This window comes from Meriones unguiculatus, chromosome 21, assembly GCF_030254825.1.
Source record: "Meriones unguiculatus strain TT.TT164.6M chromosome 21, Bangor_MerUng_6.1, whole genome shotgun sequence".
Taxonomy (NCBI): Eukaryota; Metazoa; Chordata; class Mammalia; order Rodentia; family Muridae; genus Meriones; species Meriones unguiculatus.
The window spans coordinates 12,655,305-12,676,645 of record NC_083368.1 but is presented as its reverse complement, the minus strand read 5'-3'; the positions used below and the strand labels follow the sequence as shown (position 1 = coordinate 12,676,645).

At 40.3% G+C, this 21,341-nt stretch overlaps 1 protein-coding gene across 3 annotated transcripts in view; it reads right to left on the bottom strand.

Annotated features, from left to right (window-relative positions):
- Lmbr1 (limb development membrane protein 1) overlaps window positions 1-21,341 on the bottom strand; it is a 130,158-nt gene that overhangs the window by 32,002 nt on the left and 76,815 nt on the right. For all 3 annotated transcript variants that reach the window (XM_060374160.1, XM_060374161.1, XM_060374162.1), the window contains 3 exons: window positions 21,260-21,328; window positions 20,250-20,314; window positions 16,450-16,522 (listed from right to left, as the gene is read on the bottom strand). In XM_060374160.1, coding sequence (XP_060230143.1) covers window positions 16,450-16,522; window positions 20,250-20,314; window positions 21,260-21,328 — 207 coding nt within the window. The remainder of the gene's footprint in view (window positions 1-16,449; window positions 16,523-20,249; window positions 20,315-21,259; window positions 21,329-21,341) is intronic.

Below are 21,341 nucleotides of genomic sequence, written 5' to 3'. Positions count from 1 at the left end.
AGCTAAGATTCACCTTCTAATACAGTGGTTCTCAACCTGTGGGCTGTGACTCTTTTTTGGCGTCGTTACAACAGTAACCTAACTCCATCACAAAACATATTTACATTGTAATTGATAACAGTAGCAAAATTAGTTACGAAGTAACTAATAATGTTAGGGTTGTGGGGGTCACCCCAACATCAGGGACTGTACTAAAGGGCGGCAGCGTTAGGAAGGTTGAGAACCAGTGTGCAAAAAAGCACTGTAAGCGTTAAGCCTGCAGCTGCAGCACTGCTCTTGAGAAGGCTGCGGCAATTCTGTCTTCCCGGGAATGTCTGCTTGTCAGTGCCGCTGTAGTCTGTGCAGGATCCTTGTTGCCAGTGTTCCAGCTGTGAATACACGTCTGCGCAGTCAGGCACAGGCAAGTATTTTCAAAACCAGAATTCACACGTCGTATCACAGCGATTTCTTTATCCTGTCATTTTCTTTCACCATATCTTCTCTCTTAGCCATGTCTGCAAAGTGTGTTAGCTAGAGGCTAGCTCTACTGGAAAGGTCATCAATGTTTCTTCTTCTTATGCTTTACTTTACTCTCATCATTCTGGCTTATTTTCTTGTTTCTAAGTTTCATGAGCCCTTTCTGTCAAACTGAATGTCCCAGGTGATGGAGCTTTGGCCTTTCTCATGAAAGTGGCCCTCTTGTCCATTTGAGGGTATGAGGGGGTTCACCTTGAGCCATTCTTCCTCCATGTACCCCACATCTGCATACACATATCTGCTTGTGTTCACATGGGAGGCTTTCCTCAGTCACCGGAGTCTTGATTTGTTTACTTGTGTTTTAAAAATAAAGCCATTAGAAATACATGCTGATTTGATCCCAAACCTCCAGAGGGTCTTGACAAGAATTTTGCTCATAATATTCCAATGATTCTCTGTTGCTAGAGCTGCAGAGCCTTCTGCCAAGGCTGGGCAGGTTCCTACCAAAAATCTTCCTCATCTCCTTATCAAAATAAAGTTCAACTATGCAAGTGAAGAAGGACGGGGCCTATGTATTTTGTCTGTAAGCACTCCCATCTTGCCAGGCCAGAGGCCCTCTGTTCATTCAGAAAGTAGTCTTTACTCTTCTATGAAGATGGACGAGAGGCAAGTGCCTGGTACCTTGGATGGAAGCAATGAATGTGGAGATTAAGCCACTTCGGGACTGTTTTCAACAGGGCTTCCCTTTCTTAGTTCATGCTGCCTCATCTGGTGGTGCCACTTTATGTCCTTGGGAAACTCTAAAGTATGAATCAAGCATAGATAATTTAGGAATGGGCTCCTTTTATTCTGCTAAACTGGCTAATTCCAACATTTTCCTATCGGCTAAATTACAAATTCTTACTGTGGTTTTCTCCTTGGAACTTTCTGACCTCTTAGGTTTATGATTCTTTGAACCTCACTTTTCTATCCCAAGGAATGGCATGTACCTATCAGGATGTTTTCCACAAGTCACAAAAGTCAAAGTAACTTAAAAATAAGGAAATAGTTTCACATAATTAGAAGTCAGGAGACAGAGCAAGCTTCCATGTGGTTTTCCAGCAGCTCAACAGTGACATCAAGGGACTAAACTGTGCCTCCCACATGCTAGGCTGTGTGAGGACTGGGGCTTTTCCCTCTAAGGAGGGCAACTATGTGGGCTGTTACTATACCTTTCCTTTATTTCTTCTTTTCCTTCTTTTTTCCCAGCTACATAGACTTTTGTTGATTCTTCCCCCAGATTCACTGGGTACTTCAGTGCTTACCTTCTCATTTGTAATTCTCCTACTGAGACAGATTTTTCACTGTATAAACAGCCTTAGTCTATAGCCTGCTTTTCTGTATAGCATTCTGTGTCAAGATGAAACTCTTACAACCATGTCAGCTAACCATTTCCTCACTGCTTCTCACCCCTTTCCTCCAAATCCTCATCTTGCCAAAATATTATTTTAAGACTAAAGCTACATTTTCCCTTCAGTATAGAAGTTACAATACTGTCTGCTATAAATTCAGTTCTTAATGAAGAGATGAGAAATGAATACGTGAATCTTAGGGAATGTGTGTGTAACTCTTCACAACTGCATACGATATTTAGTGACTTGTAACAAGTTGCAGCTGATAAGTTTGAGACTGAACTCTTTCTACAAAATATATCTTATTAAAAATAATTTTTCATATAATATATTCTGATCATAATTTCCTTTGTCCCTCCCAGATCCTCCCCAACTCCCTCATCCTCCCAACTCTACACTTTCTTTCCTTTCTTCTTCTTTCTCTTTAAAAAACAAACAGGCAAACAAAAAAACAGAATTTTTTCTAAAGAAGAAACACATACCAACACATAAAACAAAATATTGGAAACCATAATATACAAGCAAAAAAACAGTAAGACAAAAATGCCCAAAGCAATATGAGACAAAAAATACCATTGAGTTATTCTGTTTTGTTTGTTGGCCATCTACTGCTGAGTATGGGGACTACCTACGCTTAAGTATGGGTAATATATCCAATGAGACTCCACTGGAGAAAACCAATTTTTTTTTTTGCAAGTAGTTCGTCAATTGGAGATAGCTTCTTGGTCAGGGATGGAAGCTCAAGTCTACTTCTGTCCTCTCGGTGCTGGAACCTCGTCTGGCTTGAACCTGTGCAGGCCCTGTGCACGCTGTAAAGTCTCTGTGAGTTCGTATGTGCATCAGTCCTGTTGTGTCTAGAAGGCACTGTTTCCTTGGAGTCATCCATCTCCTCTGGCTCTTACAATCTTTCCACCTCCTCTTCTGCATAGTTCCCTGGTCTTTTGCTTGTATATTATGGTTTCCAATTTTTGTTGTTGTTGTTGTTTTATGGTTTTGGTTTGTATGTGTGTTTCTTGTATTTATTCTTTTAAAATATTCTGGATTGTTTTTGTTTGCCTGTTTGTGTTCTAAAGAGAGAAAATGAAAGTAGAAAGCAGGAAGGGTTTAATAAAGATGTCCCATTTAGAACTGAATATTCTGAAATCTCTCACTCTCTGCACACTGTTTAGTTGTGGGTTTCTGAGCAAGATATTGGGTACAGCAAAAATAGACATAGATAGATAGATAGATAGATAGATAGATAGATAGATAGATAGATAGATGGATGTATATATATATATATATATATATACACATATTTTATTGCTATGTTCCTTTGGCAGGACAATAGTATTTGGTTTTCCCCTAGGCCCAAGGCCTATCTACTCTCAGGCTCTTGGCTACCCCAGCATTGCCATGCATAGGTAGGTTCCAGCTCCTGGAGTGGCTTTAAATCCAGTCAGAGAGTAGTTGGTTACTCCCCCAATGTTTGTGCCGCTCTTGCACCAGCATATGGTGCAGACAGGTTACACTGCTGCCAATCACACAGCTTATAGCTGGGCTGGTGGTTACCTTTCTGGTAACATGCAGAGTACCTTCTAGCACCATGGACACTAGTCCGTAGGAATAAGACTCTATTTAGACACCTGTTCAACTTCTCTGTTGAACTATCTTTTGTAAACAATTTTTCACATCATTTCTGGAAATCAGAATTTTTGTTTGTTCTTGTTTTTGTTTTGTTTGAGACAGGGTTTCCTCTGTGTAGCCATGGCTATCCTGGACTCACTTTGTAGATCAGACTGGCCTCAAACTCATAGAGATCCATCTGCCTCTGCCTCCCTTCCTCAAATCATTCCCACTTGTGCTTCCATTGTCTTTTCTGTTCTTTGGCCATTCTCCTTCAGTTTTACACTGAGCCCACCAGATATCCTGTATGACTATGTAATATGAAGACCTTTAATCTGATCATATCTGTAAATCATATCTGACACATTCAAGTGTTCTGAGGATTAGGATTGGGCATCTCTGGGTAAGCATTATTTTTATTTGCTTTTTAAAAAAAAAAAACAGATTTGTTTTAGATGGTTTTGTTTTCAGTTTAGTACATCTCCTTGGCCCATCTTGTTACTTTTGGAGGTTAAGTACTAATTCTTGTTTCTCCAATTAACTATTAAGTAAGTCTCACTTGCTAGGAAATCCTCTTCTTCACTGGCCCTAAACAAGTACCCCTGCTTCTGTTTTCTGTCTTCACTGTTGTTTCCTTTACATCTACTTAGGTCGAATGATCCTCAAATAGCTGGAAGTTCACCAACTCTTGGTCTTGGGGACTAAAGAGCAAATAGCCAAAAGAACTGAATCAGAAGAAAGGCGGCTAACCTGACTAGTAGAGACAAACAGCAATCATTCTCAAGCAAAGATGCAAAGGAGTATTGGACCACACTTCACTGTGGAAATTCAAAGGCCTTCTTTTCTAAGGCCCTAGGAAAGTCACAGATCGTAAGTCTCCCACTGTCCCTCTCTCATTTCCACCATCACTAGAAACAGAAATCCAGTGTCACCTGTTGGCTAAAAGTTCTATGCTGTCTCCAGGGTGCCCTGACTTCATTAATTTATTCATTAATATTCAACTTACAGTTTTACAAGAGTAGACCTAGATATAGCACAGAGATACTCAGGCACTGTAACCCCAAACTACTACAGTTTGACTAGAAATTTAGTTTGGGGGTTCTGGCAACCAAAGCAAAAAGGAAGCAACTAGGTTTCAAAGTTAGTGGGCATCTGCAAAGGAAAGAAGAAAAGACTTGCAGAGGATAGCACAACACTGTAAATATGTCAAGCATCATTAAATCAAAGTACAAAATATCTAACAGTGATATTTTACTTCCAGTAATCAACTGGAAGCTTGGAGAATACTTGATAAATATTCTGAACTTTGAAAGAGAATGGCTACCAGAGCAACGTTTTGCAGCCTAATGTGTGGTGTATCTACAAGTATCAATACAAATATCTAGAACACTGAATGCATGCTTCTTCAAGGAAAAATAGCTGAAGTGATATTTTTAAATTCTATTTTATGTCTATGGGCATTTTCCCTGCATGGATGTCTATGTACCACATGCATGTAGTACCCGCAGAGGCCAGAAGAGGGTATCAGACTCCCTGTAAGTGGAGGTATAGTGGTTGTAAGCTGTTGTGTGGGTACTGGGAATTAAACCCAGGTCCTCTAGTAGAGCAACCCAGTGAGCCATTTCTCCAATACCATTAAGTCACATTTCTGAAATATGCTTTTAATTTAGGTGCCCCAACTCCAGATACACAAGAGATGATTGGTAAGTACTACCTATCACATAAAAATCAAGAATACATTACTACTGATCTCAGAAAAGTCACCTGAAATGACAGTTTTCCAGGACATTTCCTTCCTTCATTACATGCTAATATATTAATATCCAAGCAAAAAGCAAGAATCTTTGGGAGACAGAATCTTTCATGATAAATGACCAAAAGGCAACAATAGCTAGTATAAGGTAGTTAAGACACATGGCAAACAAACACTGGACTATTACATAAATTAAGTTGTACCAAAAATGAAAATATCCTAGGAACTATATTATCATTATTTTATTTCAAAACAAACCTAAAATGTTCAGTTTCAGCATTGTCTAGTCAATAAGTCAAACTGTAGACAAAAACCTGTTAGGACAAGTCTACAAAATAAAAAGGGATTCTCCAAGAAAACCACAAAGCAGCTCATTTAAGGTCAATTTAACGGTATTATTCTGTTTTTCTTCCAGCCCTGACATAAGATTTCACTACCTCAAAGGAAATTGTAAGAGTATCTATTTGCATTCCCCCCAGGTGATTGGCAGTTCAACACCAATTAGTTCAAAATTACACTGTTACTAGCATGCAATAAAAACAACACCTTTCATCTTCCTTACACAGGTAAGAATACCTTCAGAGCCAATAACTTTGATCAAATGAGTATTTTTGATCCTGTCCCACCCATGTCTTTGGATTCAGGAAAACTAATAGCTGAAGGCATTCTTCCCAGCTTTATTCTTAAGCTGAAAAACTAGTGTGGTACTGAAAATATTTTGCTCCCAAGATAACAGAATTTCCCAAACTCCAGCAATTCTTCTTCAATAACTGAGCTAACCTTACACTTTTTCCAAAGGATAAGATAGTCTCAATACATGATAGCATCAATTGTTCAAAGGCAGATATTATTTAACATATACAGTGTATTAAATATTAAATACAAATTTCAACGTAAGCATGTACACAATTCAAATAGCTTCATGCAATAAAATTATTTCCACAAACAATTCTGTACCTTAAATAACTTAGAATACTAAAATTAGTATTCTGTGAATATTATTCAGAAGTAGCCATCTCCAGTATAAACAGATTCTCTTTATATTTATTTTTTAATTTAGCATATAAACAAAAAGGGGTAGATTAGAAAGTTTGATCCAAGTAAGTACTAAATTTTAAGTGCTTACAACTTTAAATTTGACCAGCAATCCCACCTCTAAGAATGAAAGGTTTTTCAAGTTCTGATAATTATTTCAAGTAACAGAAAAGTGATTATTCAAGTCCAAGGCTCCTTTTGGTTCGCAGAGCAAAAGAACTGTCCCCAGAGACACAACACCGTGCTCCACAGACGTAATGAATGAGGCACCTGAAAGCTGAAGGAAGCCTCATGTCCAAATCTCCAGCGGATCTGTTTGTGTATGAACACTGAGGCTGTCTGCAGAGAAGATGGAGAGGCAGGCACAGGAACATGCACACACACTACATTTCTATGTTATTAATATCACAGCCTCTTTTGGCTTCTAGTGTCACCTGACTATGACTATGAACATGGTTTTATAAGACTTCTGTTACCCAATACAACTGTGGGTATGCAAAAATACTTTCATTTTTAATACCAATAACTGTATGCAAGGGCAAAAATATCAAAAACAACCAGCTTTAGGAATATTATATTATGTTAAGTACAATCAAAATAATGGCTTGGCCCTTTTCTCTTTCAGATACAAGTACTTTAGATCTTAAACTAGAAAAGATGTTAAGACCACACTTTACCCTTCATATCTGATGGTAACACTATCATTCACACAGACAATGGTTGAAAGGAAGCTGACATATACTGAATTCACATTTCTAAAAATGAAATGTGAATTTTATAATACAACTTCTCTTATAAATTCTATTGACTATGACACATGAGCCACAATATTCTGCTTTGTTTCCCATGCTGCTCTCCTTACTGACATTTTACTTTATATTTCCCACAGTCACTCATTTCATCTTGCAGCAAATAATTTTTGGACTATATTTTCTTGTCATGAAAGTAACTAAAGGGTCCAAGAAGCCAAATAAATTACAGCTTCTGTCACTGTTTCCTATATATACAAATGCTTTTTGCAGATACATAATCAGGTCTAGGCTAACTGTCTGTGCCCAGACACTTTGCATAGAAGCCTAGAGTTGAAGTCCAAGATATTTCCCTACAGTGGCATATGTGTGTGTGTTAATGTGTATGCATAAGCAAACAGAGACAGTAATCTATACACATAGCCTACTGTGGTACTCTACAATTGGTGTTTATATCCCTATTCAAAGAGGTATTCTTTATTCAGAGACTGTGTGTAGGTATGTGTGCATGTTTGCATGTGTGTATACACCCACCACACACACACAACAGTATTCTACATAAATATGAATCAAGTGTTCTTAGTATGTGGAATGGTTCTGATTGTTCAGATTCTGTGGCCACAACAGCTGGGAAAACACCTCACTCCCACCACACACAGTTCTTTAAATGATCACTGCCAGAACTTAGAAGAAATTCCCTAGGAGAAAGCCAAAAGGAAAGCTTTTGTGTTGGCCATATGAATGATATCAGATAAGCAACAACCTAACTGGACATGGCCCTGCAAATAACACAGGATCATGCCTGAGAGAAGGCACCATGGCAAAACAACCACAGATTCATCATGAGCTTCAATATCATCACAGAACCCTGAACCTCAACTTTGAAGTAACAAGAACCAAATACTGACAGTGATACACAGGCTGGTTGAGAGGTCACCACAATCCCCGAAGACCCTACAAAAACACACATGTCTTATTTTCAGTCCCTTTACTTTTCAGTGTCTAAAAGTATTAAATCCTAGTAAAACCTGCTACCTTTTCTGTGCTCTAAGAATAAGGAGTCAGTCTAAGCTTCAATGAGAAGATTAGATTCCATAGGCTGGAGACAGCTTAGTGGCAGAGTGCTCGCCTGGCATGCACAAGGAAAGCAAAGTGTTCAAGCTCCAGCACTAAGGAAAAAAATCAGAATAAAGCAAGGAAGAGATTGCTGCCCCCTTCCAAAAATGATATACAAATTTTTATCATGGAGATGAAAATAGTACCTAACATAATTGAATTATAGTTCAAAGACTATAATATTTTAAAATAAATTACCTTTAAAAAAAACCTGTGAAGGTTTTGAACTCAAACAACAAAAAATAATTTCTATTCATTACAGAACTTCTAAAGTTATCCAGTACACCCATGGGCTATACACACAAAAAAGCTAATTATTTCAATTAATGCTGCTGCATTACTTCAACATTTAAGTATGTTAATGATCTATGTATCCTCTTCACACTGGGAAGAAATTATAAAAGATTTTCTACCCAATTACTGTAATGGGGTCCTTTTCTGCAGGGGTCCTGGAGGTAAACAGTTCTGATTACCTCTGATTGTAGGCACAACAGCAGGGAAACCACCTCATTTCCACCTTCCTTCAGCCTTTTACTGTGGCTCAGTGTCACAACTTCCTAAACATGGTCACTGAGATTCTATTTTCCCACTAAATTTCATTTTCCCTGCCTGCCTTCTTAATGCTTTGCCTTGGTGGTGGTGGTGGCAGTGGCGGTGGCGGTGGCGGTGGCGGTGGTGGGGTGGTGGTGCTGTTGCTGCTGCTGCTGCTGCTGCTGCTGCTTCTTCTTCTTCTTCTTCTTCTTCTTCTTCTTCTTCTTCTTCTTCTTCTTCTTCTTCTTCTTCGTCTTCCTTTTTCTTCTTCTCCATCTCTCTCTCTCTCTCTCTCTGTCTTTTTGTTGTTTGTTGTTGTTGTTGTTGTTGTTGTTTTGACTTTTGAGACACGGTTTCTCTGTGTAGCCATGGCTGTCCTGGAACTCACTTTGTAGATCAGGCTGGCCAAGAACTCACAGAGATCTGCCTGCTTCTGCCTCCCAAGTACTGGGATTACAGGCTTATGCCAAGGCATGTGCCACCACACCTAGCTCTGTCTGTGTTTTAACTACCAACTGATTCAAGGAACATGAATAGTGTACATATATTCTACATACCCAGCCTGTACTTTGCACAGCAGAGAAGAACACTTCCGAAGCTCCCTGCCCTTAGAAGTCAGGTCCACTGTGGAGAGACAGGCATGTCACAGTAGACTGTAGAGAAATAAAGCAGGTAAGGGGAGGCAGTGTGCAGTAGAGGTGGAGTTGAGGGTGTATTACTGATATTTGCTGAGCTCACAAATATAGCAAGTCCTACAAGAGGAACTTTAGTCAAGACCTAGAACATAAAGTCAAGAACATGGAAGAAAAGCTACTTCCCTATCATAATTACGTCTTGTTAGGCCAGGGTTCAAAGCTGGATATGACTGATAATTACTTTGATCTCTAGTAGCTTGCGTAGCACCTTCCTGTGCTATGAAAGCTAGCTAATAGGAATGAAGCTTCCAGATTTGAACCAGCTGGCTTCCTGCATGCATGGAGAATCTTCAGCAACTGGGTCTCAGCGTCAAGTTTAGGGAGGGTAATCAAAAGCACTGGCAATAAATTGTAATGTTTAGGAGTCTATGGGACTTCACCAGCCAACAACTCACAAGGAGATAAGCCAACCTACCACTGGGTTGTTAGCCTCTGGAACTTAGTAGCCCCATTTAAACATTTTATATATGGGTATGTATGTGTCACATATTTTCTCGCATTTGTGGATATTAGCTTTGAATCTTTAACATCCATAAATGAGAGAAAATGTGATATTCATCTTTCTGAATCTAGGTTACCACATTCAAAATGACAGTTTTCAGATCCATCTATTTATTGGTGAACGTCATAATTACATTTAACAACTAAACAACATTCCCTTGTGTAAATGTATCACATTTTCATTAGCCATTCATCAATTGATGTACATCTAGGCAGTTTCTATTTCCTGGCTATTGTGAATAGAGAAGGAGTGAACACTGATGAGCAAGTATCTCTAGAGTAGGATACAGGGTCCTCTGGATATATGTCAAAGATTGGTATATCTGGACCATGTACCAGGTCGACTTCCACCTTTTTAAGGAACATCCACACTGATTTATATAATGGCTGCACCAGTTTGCATTGGCCCATCATTGAACAAGTGTTTCTCTCTCCCTGAATCTTTGCCAGCACTTGTCTTCATTATTAACTATGTTCTTGTGCAGTACTCTAGCTCATAGCACTTACTCTTCTAAGACTTTGTACCTCTGAGCATCAACTCTTCTTTTTCCTACTCCTCCTTTCCCTGCTTCTGGTACCCCCACTGAAGCATCAGCAGCCATCCTGCAATCTGAGTCTCATATTATATCAGAGTCACGGTAAAAGACTGTTGTTCTTAGGAGCAGCACAGGCCTGACATGGGGCTGTCTGTTAGGCCATGTGGAGGCAGAAATCAAAGCAATGAGACCTGTTTCCCAGACCAGGGCCTTCATGCACAGTGATCCCTAAGGAGACCAGATGCAGGACCAGGGAAGGGTTGGTATCACAGATTCTGATACACATGACCTCTGTCCTCATTTCACTGGACATTTCAGGGCTGGTTGTGTCCTCCTATAGGAGTGAGCACTTTTGTATGGATAATGTAAAAACAAAATTTTTTAAAAAATGTACAGTAGTCTCATGCAAATGGAAATGAGCCACCTCAGAGGGATGAGCATCATGGCTGCAGCTAAGTCAGTGGGTCAATGAACAGGGACAAGTGCTGGCATCTGAGCAAGGTGGAACAGAGCCAGAGCACAGCCACGCTAGCCACAGGGCCAAGAGATGAGGTTGTCACTTCCAAACAGTGACAAGTTTGGAAGAAGGAAGCAGCAGGTAAATTTCTTCAGGTGCTTCTGTTTCCTCAAGAAAAAGGAAACAAGGTCAGCAACTGAGGTAGTGAGGAATATCTGAGAAAAGGTCACCCAGCTATTATGAATAGGGCAGCAATGAACATGGCTGAGCAAGTAACTGTGGAGTAGGATGTTGAGTCTTTTGAGTTTATGTCAATGAGTGGTAGAGCTGGGTCATATGGTAAATTTATTTTTAGCTTTTCGAGAATCTCTCCATTGGTTTCCATAATGGCTTAGTGGTTTGCCATCCTACCAACTGTGAATGGGCTCCTTTTCCACCACACTATGTCCAGCATCTGTTGTCAGTTGTGCTGTTGATCTTTGCCATTCTGATTGGGGTAAGTTAAAGTCTCAAAGTTAATAAGATTTGCAATTCCCCAATTGCTAGGAACTATGAACATTTTTTAAAGATATGGTGAAAGCCAGTTTTTCTTCTTCTGAGAACCCTCTGTTCCTATCCCAGGCCTGTAGTTTCTAGGAGCAGCACAGGCCTGACTTAGGGCAGTCTGTTAGGCCATGTGGAGGCAGAAATCAAAGCAATGAGGCCTGTTTCCCAGACCAAGGCCTTCATCTTTTTTGAATAGGTAGTTTGGTTTTTTACTCTGTTTTTAAGATTTTTTTTATATAATCTGAATATAATACAATACAATATAATCTGAATATAATCTGTCAGATGTAGAGATGGCAAAGCTTCTTTTTTCTTCCATGGGTTTCCTCTGTAACCTGGTTGATTGTTTCTTTAGGTGTGCAGAAGCTTTTCAGTTTTATGAGGTCCCACTTGTCAGTCATTGGCCTTAATTCTTTAGCAAATAGAGTCCTATTCAGAAAGTCCTTTCCTCCACCTACACCATGTATAGTATTTCCTGTTTTCCTTCAGCAGTTGCCCTAATTCAGGTATCACCTATAGTCCTTTGCTGTATTTGGAGATAATTTTTGTGCAGGGTTATGGATACAGGTTTTCTTGCAGGTGGACATCTAGTTTCCCCAGCACCACTTATTGAAGATGCTTTCTTTTCTCCAGCTTACCTTTTTGACATCTTTGTCAAATATTAAATGGCTGAAATTATATGTGCTCATGTTTGGATCTTGGATTTTGTCTATTTCTGTATCAATACCGTATTGTTTGTATTACTATGGCTCTGCAATTGATCTTAAAACCTGGAATGGTGATCCCTCCAGCATTGTTCTTTTTGATCAGGATTGTTTGGGCTATCCCAGGTCTTTTTTGATTCTGTATGAACTATAAAATAGTTATTTCTATTTCTTTGAAAAATGAGATGGAAATTTTGGTTGGGATTTCATTGAATCTTTAAGTAGCTTTTAGTAAAAATAGTTATTTTCACAATATTAATTCTACCAATCCATGAGCATGGGATGTTTGTTCAATTTTCTAGCGTTTTTCTCTATCTCTTTCTTCAGAGGTTTAAATTTTTAATTGTAGATATCCTTCACTTCCTAGGTGAGGTTCATTCACGCCTATTTTATCTTCTTTGAGGCTACTGTAAATAGGAGTGTGGTTTGAATAAGAATGGCCCCTATAGGCTTCTATACTTGAAATCGGTCACTACAGAATGGAACTATTTAAAAGAATTAGGTGTAGCACTGTTGGAGGAAGGTTGAGGTTTCAAAAGTCCATACCACGCCCAAAAGCTCTTGCATGCCTGCTCTTCCCCTACCCCTGCCTACATAACAGGATGTGCCTTTAATTTCCTTCTCTTTACTTACTGCTCAGTAGGCCTCAACACTACACAAAGAACTATAGGCAACTAAGTAATGCTTGAGAGTGGGAGAAATAAGTCTTCCCTAGAAAAGAACACACTAACTGGTTATCCAAACTCAAATGGTTAGCCCTGAAAACATTCACATAAGTAACATATACTGAGTAGGTTGTACTTATAAATATATGTGTGTATACATCTACATACATGTATGTAACAGCAATTAATGGGAAAAAAATCCATGAATTTGAAAGGGAGCAAGGAGGGTATACTGAAAGATTTGGAGTGAGGAAAAGGAAGAGGGAAAAGACGTGATTATATTACAATATCAAAAAAATAATAATAATAAAAGAAAAGTCATCCAGAGACTCTAAAGAAAACTTAAAGAATGGTCACATATTGGAAGGAAGTGCAGGTAGCAGCATCAGGAGTAAGCACAAACATTAGAAAGAGCAGGCAAGCCTTGGGCTTCACCAGACACAGCACAACCCTGGAACACAGGCAACAGCCTGAGATAGCACTCAGGCAGGCTCCATTTCTAACCCTGGCCAGGCAATACAGCTTGGACAAGAAAGGTTGGGTACAAGGGGCATAAAGTGGAGGCTACTAAGAGAGTGGCATGGTAGGTCTCCATTGAAGGACTATGGAAACATATCACAGGAAAAGAGCTGGAGAAATAGGAGGGTTGGCTTGCAGTGGAGATCCTTGAGTGTGAAATGTGCAGGCATTGGATCACAGTAGAGAGCAAGGCCAAGATGTTACAGACAGAAAGAGCACCAGAACAGAGGGCTGAAAAGACCGTAACAAGCATAAAGAACCACAGATCTAAGAGTGCCATCAGAAAAGACAGTTCTAAGGAACAAGGAGCTACTATGACAGAAGCAGCAGGAATGGCCTGGTAGTAGAAATGGCAGGACCACAAGAGGTCACAGTGTTGGAGAGGAGGAGAGAGCAGGATACCTAGCAAACCCCGAGGAGGAAAGGATAGCATGTAGGGAAGAACACAACAGTGCTAAACAATGTACCACCCACCCTCAAAGTAAAGACAAGCTATGAGAAGACAGCCACCACACAAAGGTGGTGGGGACATAATGGTGCTGGAGAGAGCAGAAAGAGAAGTGAGGATGTGAGAATCACAAATAAATTAATTTTCAGATAAGCAGCACATGCAAAAGTTACAGAAGCCAGTCAGTTCATGTCAGAGACAGTCCCTGCTCCCATTACTATGGAACCTACCTGGAAACTGAACTGCGATGGGTTACATCTGTGGAGGGGTTCTAGGTTATCTCCATGCATGGTAGTTGTTTGGAGTATCAGTCTCAGGAAAGACCCCTGTGCCCAGATTTTTTGGTTCTATTGCTCTCCTTGTGGAGTTCCTGTCATCTCCAGATCTTACTATTTCCCACTTCTTTCATAAGATTCCCTGCACTCTGCCCAAAGATTGGCCATAAGTCTCAGCATCTGCTTTGATAGTCTGCAGGGCAGAGCCTTTCAGAGGCCCTCTGTGGCAGTCTCCTAACTTGGACCCTGCAGGGACCATTTCTGACATGAACTGATTGGCCTGCTCTTTGATCACCTCCCCCTGAGGGTAGAGCAGCCTTACCAGGCCACAGAGGAAGACAATGCAGCCACTCCTGAAGAGACCTAATAGACTAGGATCAAAAGGAAGGAAAAGAAGACCTCCCCTATCAGTGAACTTGGGGAGGGGCATGTGTGGAGAATGGGGAGGAAGGAAGGATTGGGATGAGAGGAAGGAGGGAGCTACAGGAGGGATACAAAGTGAACAAAGTGTAATTAATAAAAAAAATTAAAAAATAAGTTACAGAAGCTAAGGAACACAGAAACCCAGCCAGAATAAGACCCTTGGAAATATAGGGTCAGAAGTCCAGACACTGTGAACTCATCTAAGTACACCCTTTGCCTTGAGTCTCCAGGCAGCATGGGAAGGAGGTTATGTGAGGAACAGGAGGGACAGAGTTCTGCCAGGATCACAGGGAATTCAGAACTCTGTGTAGAACTCTGCGATCACTCCTACTCGCTTATATGTTTGGATACTAAAGCCTTATTTACTTTTATGCTTTATCTATTTATTTTTATTCTCCATCAATCAACTAGCTTATCATCTTCAGACAGTTCTAATTCATTTGCACCACATCTGATGCAAAACAGGGAGAAGATGAAGAACAGGCTGAGGACAGCACAGCTTCCTTGGGGCATTGACAATGTACCAAGCACAGCTTTGCTACTTCATTAAAATGGCTTATACAAAAAGAACAAAACCACTCAAAAGTTTATACGAAAAGCACTGTCAAGTGTCAGAGGACACTGGAGAAGCCACAGTCGGGAATTCCATGTTTCAGCCACACTAATACATTTAAAGAGACATGGGAACTTCATGCCAGTACAGAGTGCTGGCCACAACACGCCATGCCACCTTCAAGGTGAAACAAGTGTTAGCCTTACAGCAAATTCCTTCTTACCACCAGTCAAGTGAAGAGTCTCTCCAGGGTACTATAAGACTGCTCTGAAGAAAACACATATCCCAAAGCTTCCTGTAATAATGCCCCACAGCCCACACACTAACGTACCAATAGTAATATGCCACCATCAATTCCCAAAGCAGCATCTTTAGTGCATTTTTAGAGTCTTATGTTCTTGCTATTCTATAATTCTTCCCAGAACAAGAGTAAAACATATTTTTGCTTTATAATTTAAAATATAAACTAATTACTACAACAAAATGCATTTAACATTACACCATATTTAATTAAATCCATGAGGAAGGCTTGCCATACAATAGGCCTATTTCTACTCTTTCCTAAAAATAGCAAATCATTGGAGCTGGAGAGATTGCTCAGTGGTTAAGAGCACTGCTTGCTCTTTCAGAAGACCTGGGTTTGATTCTCAGTACCCAAATGACAGTTCACACCACCTGTAACTCTAGTTCCAAGGGATCCTATGCTTTCTGTCATCCATAGGCACTGCATGTACATGGTGCCCAGACATACACGCAACCAAAATACCCATATACGTAAGTATTTCTTAAACTTAAAAGAGCAAATCATAAAATGTTCTTTTCTTCTTGCTTTTTCCCCTTTACAGACATTAACCAATAAACTATAGAAGCTTACAATCCTTAATACGGTCAAATGTCAACTTGGCCCTAGAATCACATATATAATAAACAATTCGGCCTATTAGTTTTCCATCTGAAATAGCCCACAGTGGCCAATCCCAGAAACACATTATTAAGCAGTTTCCTTAAAATCACTTTCAAGGCAGCTTGGCAGCCTGAACAGCTGCAATGGTGCAGGACTAACGTAAGGCTGGAATGAAAATCACCTGAGCCAACGGTGCTCCTGAGGATCTCCTACGAAAGCCCATTCTTACCTTCAACTCTCAACAGGAAGGACACAGGTGGGCCAGTCTCTGAGGCAGTACAGTGTGCAGGCCTTGTAACTGCAGGTGTCCAAGGGGCTATGTGGAAGTCTGCTGAACCCCGTGGCCACTGGCTCCAAGGGTGCTAGCCCTATGGCCCTCACCCATCTCTCTCTCTAATTCTCACAACCTCCCTCATCAGGAATGTCCTTTGTTACTTGTAAGCCTCTGAGAGGGCAATATTTCTACTCTTTAATTGTTTATATAATAAACAATTCGGCCTATTAGTTAGAGACAGCCTAACAGTCTGTCTTTGTTGAATTAAACAAGTTTTCTTCCTGGTCTAACTATGTAACACAGACACACATACCATGGAGTCTTCTCTGCAGTGCTTCTTCTTCTAGGGTAATCATATAAATTTGTTCATCCAGGTCTTCAAGAATCTAAATTGAAAGATAAACTACTCAATAATGTACTCAATAATGTACATGACACCTCAGGCTCTGCGGCCTATTGTTTTTAGACCATGCATTGTAGTGACTCAAATAACTAAGACTCCAAAATTAAAATGGCCAAACTATTTAATTTATGGAAATTTTAGTATATTTTATATACTTTATTTTTAATACATTTATGTTTTTCTAGTTTAGTACTAACCAAACACTTCAAAACTCGATATAACAAAATATCTATGAGCATCTAAATTGGGTGTTTAAAGGCTTAAAGGATTACACTTTGTAGCATTTTCAAGGGCTGACAAGTACATGAATTTTAAACAGCAAATACATCTTTATGCACAAGCTATTACTTCAGAGCTAAGCGGAAAAGATCATTCAGTACAATGTTTGTCTCTAAGCTGGAGACTGGCGAGAAAGCTCAGTGGTTAAGCACATTGGCTGCTCTTCCAGCCAATGTGGATTCCCACCAGGCAAAAGTCAACCCACAACCAGATGTGGACTAGCTTCATCTACATGGTAAGTTCCAGGCTAGCCAGAATTACACAATGAGATCCTGTCTCAAAATCTAAAAAAATAAAACAAAACAAAAGCCCTATAAACTATATAAGAGACACATAGGACATCCCAATTTTTAATTTGATACAGTAAGCACTTCCATGAATATTGGAAGCTGAATCATAAAATCCATCCGAGACAAAGCCCTAGAGAAGTAATGTGTTCACATACACACATTCAACAGCATGCCATATAACAGTAGGGGTAAAGCACTCATCAATCACCAACGGATGAGATAGTGTCTTCACTGTCTTCAAAACTAGTAAAACCTAAAACTTCAATTCTGGTTTTGTTGACATAACTGTCCTATGAGAAGATTCTGTCTTCCTGGCTCTGAAGAAGTGTGGACGCAGCAAAGCTGACAGAAGTGCTCTCTGCCACCCAAGCTTCTGATTCCAGCAAAGCAATCCAAAGGGAGGAGTTGTGAAAGTAAAGTTAAGGATGGGGATAACTGTTTCGTTGCACCTGACAAGGTGCTCTACAATCATGTGAAAACATCCATAAAGCAATCCACTGCTTTTCAGTCCTTTTACAAGTATCTGTAGTCCCCTTCCGCCTGGCACTAAGCTGCCACTGAATAGATGTGCCACCAGATCCACACTGGGACTAATAAAATAATAAAAACAAAATAAATAAGAAAACTGTATAATAAACAATGACACAGAATGACCATCACATAAGGAAAGGAAGGGGAAGGAGACCTCTCCAGAAACCTTACCAAGACTGAGATACTAGAAAGCATGTGGTCCTAAGCAGGAGTGGTCTATAATGAGGTCAACTGGATGACCAATGAGAGAGTAACCCAAGACTCTTACTCAGTGAGGTGACAGAGACAAGAACTCCCCTCTCTGTCCCATTTCTCATCACTTTCTGCTGTTTGAATTTAAGTTGATCACGTTTCCCTGTTCTTCTTCTCCTCTTACTCCATCAAGACAGGGTTTCTCTGTGAAGCCTTGACTATCCCAGACTCAATCTGTAGACCAGACTGGATCTCAGGGAGATCCGCCTGCCTCTGCCTCCCTGAGTGCTGGGATTATAGGAGTGCACCACCGGGTATGGTCTTTTTTTGCATGTTCTCTCTCTTTCTTTTCTTTTTTGTCCTAAGATCTAACACTTTAAGGATTTTCCTCTTACAGTGTAAACTATTGATAATTCTAACCACAGCTAAATGGTAACAGGAGAATCACAGACATGTGTGTCATGTGCCTCTAAGTATCCCAGCATCTTTACTACTTCATATGCTAAGAAGCCAAGGCTCCACTTCACAAGGAAACTCCAAGTGCCTTCAGGGCCTTGGTTCATCACTACTGTGGACTAACAAGGAGCTCTGACATGGGCATCCCATGAGGACTGCAACCAGGTTAGAATTCCACACAGTAAAAGAAATGGCAAAACTGAGGCTTAAATAAAATGTTAGCAAAGGTCAGTGGGAAAAATTACTTCCAGTTGAAGAGAAAGAACACTCAGCCAATATTTTTGATGACTAGAACACCAGACCTAACTGACAGCCTAAACTACAAGAGGAACAGGCCCTTCAGGCAGGGGAAGCCATGTGCAAAGGCAGAGGTAGAGAGGCAGCAAGTTCATGAGGAGGAACTTAGAGAGGACTAACAGATTATGGTCTGGAGCCTGGGCTCCAGGTTCAAACTTGCATTTATACACCTCTGTGACCAGCTACTCAGCCTCCCTAGACTGAAACCAGTTTACCTACAAAATGAGACTACCATCACCCAACTCATGGCCTGTCATAAGATGACAGAAAGCTGCGTATTACAGACAGCACTTAGAACCAGCACAGGACAGATGCAAAATTACTCAGTAACTAGCACGGCTGCTGGATATTAGGAAAAACAAAGAGAGTAAAAACAACTAGAGGTGTGGAGGTGTTGTTAGTAAGACAGCATGGGGAAAGGTGACCCTGAAGTACTTTGGTTTTGTAAGTGAAGAGGGGGAGCTGGCAGTGCTCAGCAGACTATAAGCTTTAGTCAACAGTGCTCAGCAGACTATAAGCTTTCTTATCTGAATGAGAGCATGTAACTGAATGAGAACTGAGAGAATATAATTTCAAAAACAAGAGTTTACTGAAAGATCATGTATCTTAATATTGCCTCAGCATGTTCCCTTAATGAAATCACCACAAAGGGAGGACAGACACATGACCACCTGGCTCAGCAGGTAACCCTGGTCAGGTACAGGTCACTAACACCAGTAAATATGGAGGAAGAATGCAGTGCAACGGTGACCACAGTGATGTGTGAACTTCCTTCCGGGAGAGTGCTGGGCACTGTTGCAGGCATGAAGTACTGCAGACAGAGCAAGCCAGAGACAGACAGCACAGAGCCCTGTGGCCCGCAGCAAGGCAGCATCAAACTGCTATGGCAGTCTGTGAAGAAGCAGAGGGGAGCAGTATATGACACGGGGAAAACCCTGAACATGTAGATAGCTAAGACTCAGGTTCGCAGGAAGTGAGAATCCAGGGAAGTAGCTTAAATGACAGGTTTCCTAGGAAGACCTAAGAAGTTATTATCTTTAAAAATTGACAAAGACCAGAAAAGGGGAACAGATCATGATATCACTACCCACTAAAAGTCATTTTAAGATAAATATATGATATTTCTGAGGGGTAAAATATAATTCAAGATACAATGTATATATTTTCAGAAACTGGATTGTAAATCAAAGCACCGAAATTATCAGTATTGGTGTTGTCTTTGTGTTATGTTTGTTTGAGGGCTTTGTTTGGTTTATTTGTTTTAGCTATACACAACTCTCAACTCTGTGGCCCAAATAGACTTGGGCTCACAATCCCTAGGCCTCTCACACCCTAGAGTCGAAGGCATCCACACTCTGACAGCTATGTAATCGATTTTGAAACAGATAAAATTACTGTTGGATGCAGGGCAATGAGCACACAAAATACTTATAGATACCTGTGAAGTTTGCCTTGAAATTTTCTATACAAACTTTTACTTAAATGCATATAGTTAGTACTCTAAAAAGAAAAAAACAGATTTTGTTTCCAAAGATTAAAAGACTGTTTAAAAATTAAAAACATGAATTATAAACCAACAAAAATACTGTCCTTAATTTTTAAGTCTTCATTACATAATCAAATATGAAAATACAAGTATTTAGCAAACACAAATAAAATACTTACCGCTGGCTTCACCAGCAACTGACCCACCACTGTGAACATACGCGAAAGGCCAACTGGCGTACACACTGCAGAAAGAAAATCACTGGTGAGAAAAGAGGTCCTCACCACTCAGAGACAGGCTACCAGTGAGCAGCGAAATCAACCCAAGCTCAAGATAGTAGAGTTGCACCCCAGCTTTGCTTCTCCAGCTGCTCAGAGGGTCCTCCACCTCCCCAGGGAAGACAAAGGCATTGTGAGGAGGCCAGGCACACCACATGAAATGGGAAAATGAAAGAAGGCTACAACAGTCAAGATCCTAAAGGATAAACACTCTTGTTTAAAACAAATAGACCCTGGAAAAGGACACACAACATTTCATTCATTGGAACGATGAGCTACAAAAGAGTATCTAAAAGTGACAACTAGTTAGAAGCCCTTTGAACTATGTTTGACAACTTACACTATCCCTGAGATACAGCGTGATATCTTCAGGAAAACCTAACAATTCTGAAATAAAAACTATAAATTCATCAAACAGAATTTTCTTCTTTCCCAGTGTTATACCTGGGCTAGCGGTATCTGGAAAGAGTATGTACATGGGGTGGAAGTGCCTGGGGTACATGTTAAAAGTTTTGTGAGCGAGGCTGTGCTGGCCGCACCTTTAATCCCAGCACTCAGGGAGGCAAGAGGCAGGAAGATCTCTGTGAGTTCAAGGCCAGCCTGTATTACAAAGTGAGTCAGGAGAGCCATGGCTACACAGAGAAGCTCTGTCTCGAAGAAGAAAAAAGTTAGTTTTGTGGTACGTGATGTGTGCGTGCACACGTGTCTTTAACCCAGTGCAGAAGGCTTTCCTCAGTGAGCAAAAGCACCCAATCGTTTCAAGTTCTGCTTGTTAAAATTTAGCTGGGATAATAATTTTTTTAAAAGTTAGCGTCAACTCAAAAACAGTCTCCATTATTAAGGAATTTCATCAGAAAATGTTCAGGGTACAAGACAACTTCACTGTCCGCATCATATTGAAGGATACTTACAGAGAAGCAGCAAACACCCCATCAGTGAAATGCAGGAGTATAAATAGGGCAAGTAGAACTCCCAGAGATCTGTGAGGACATC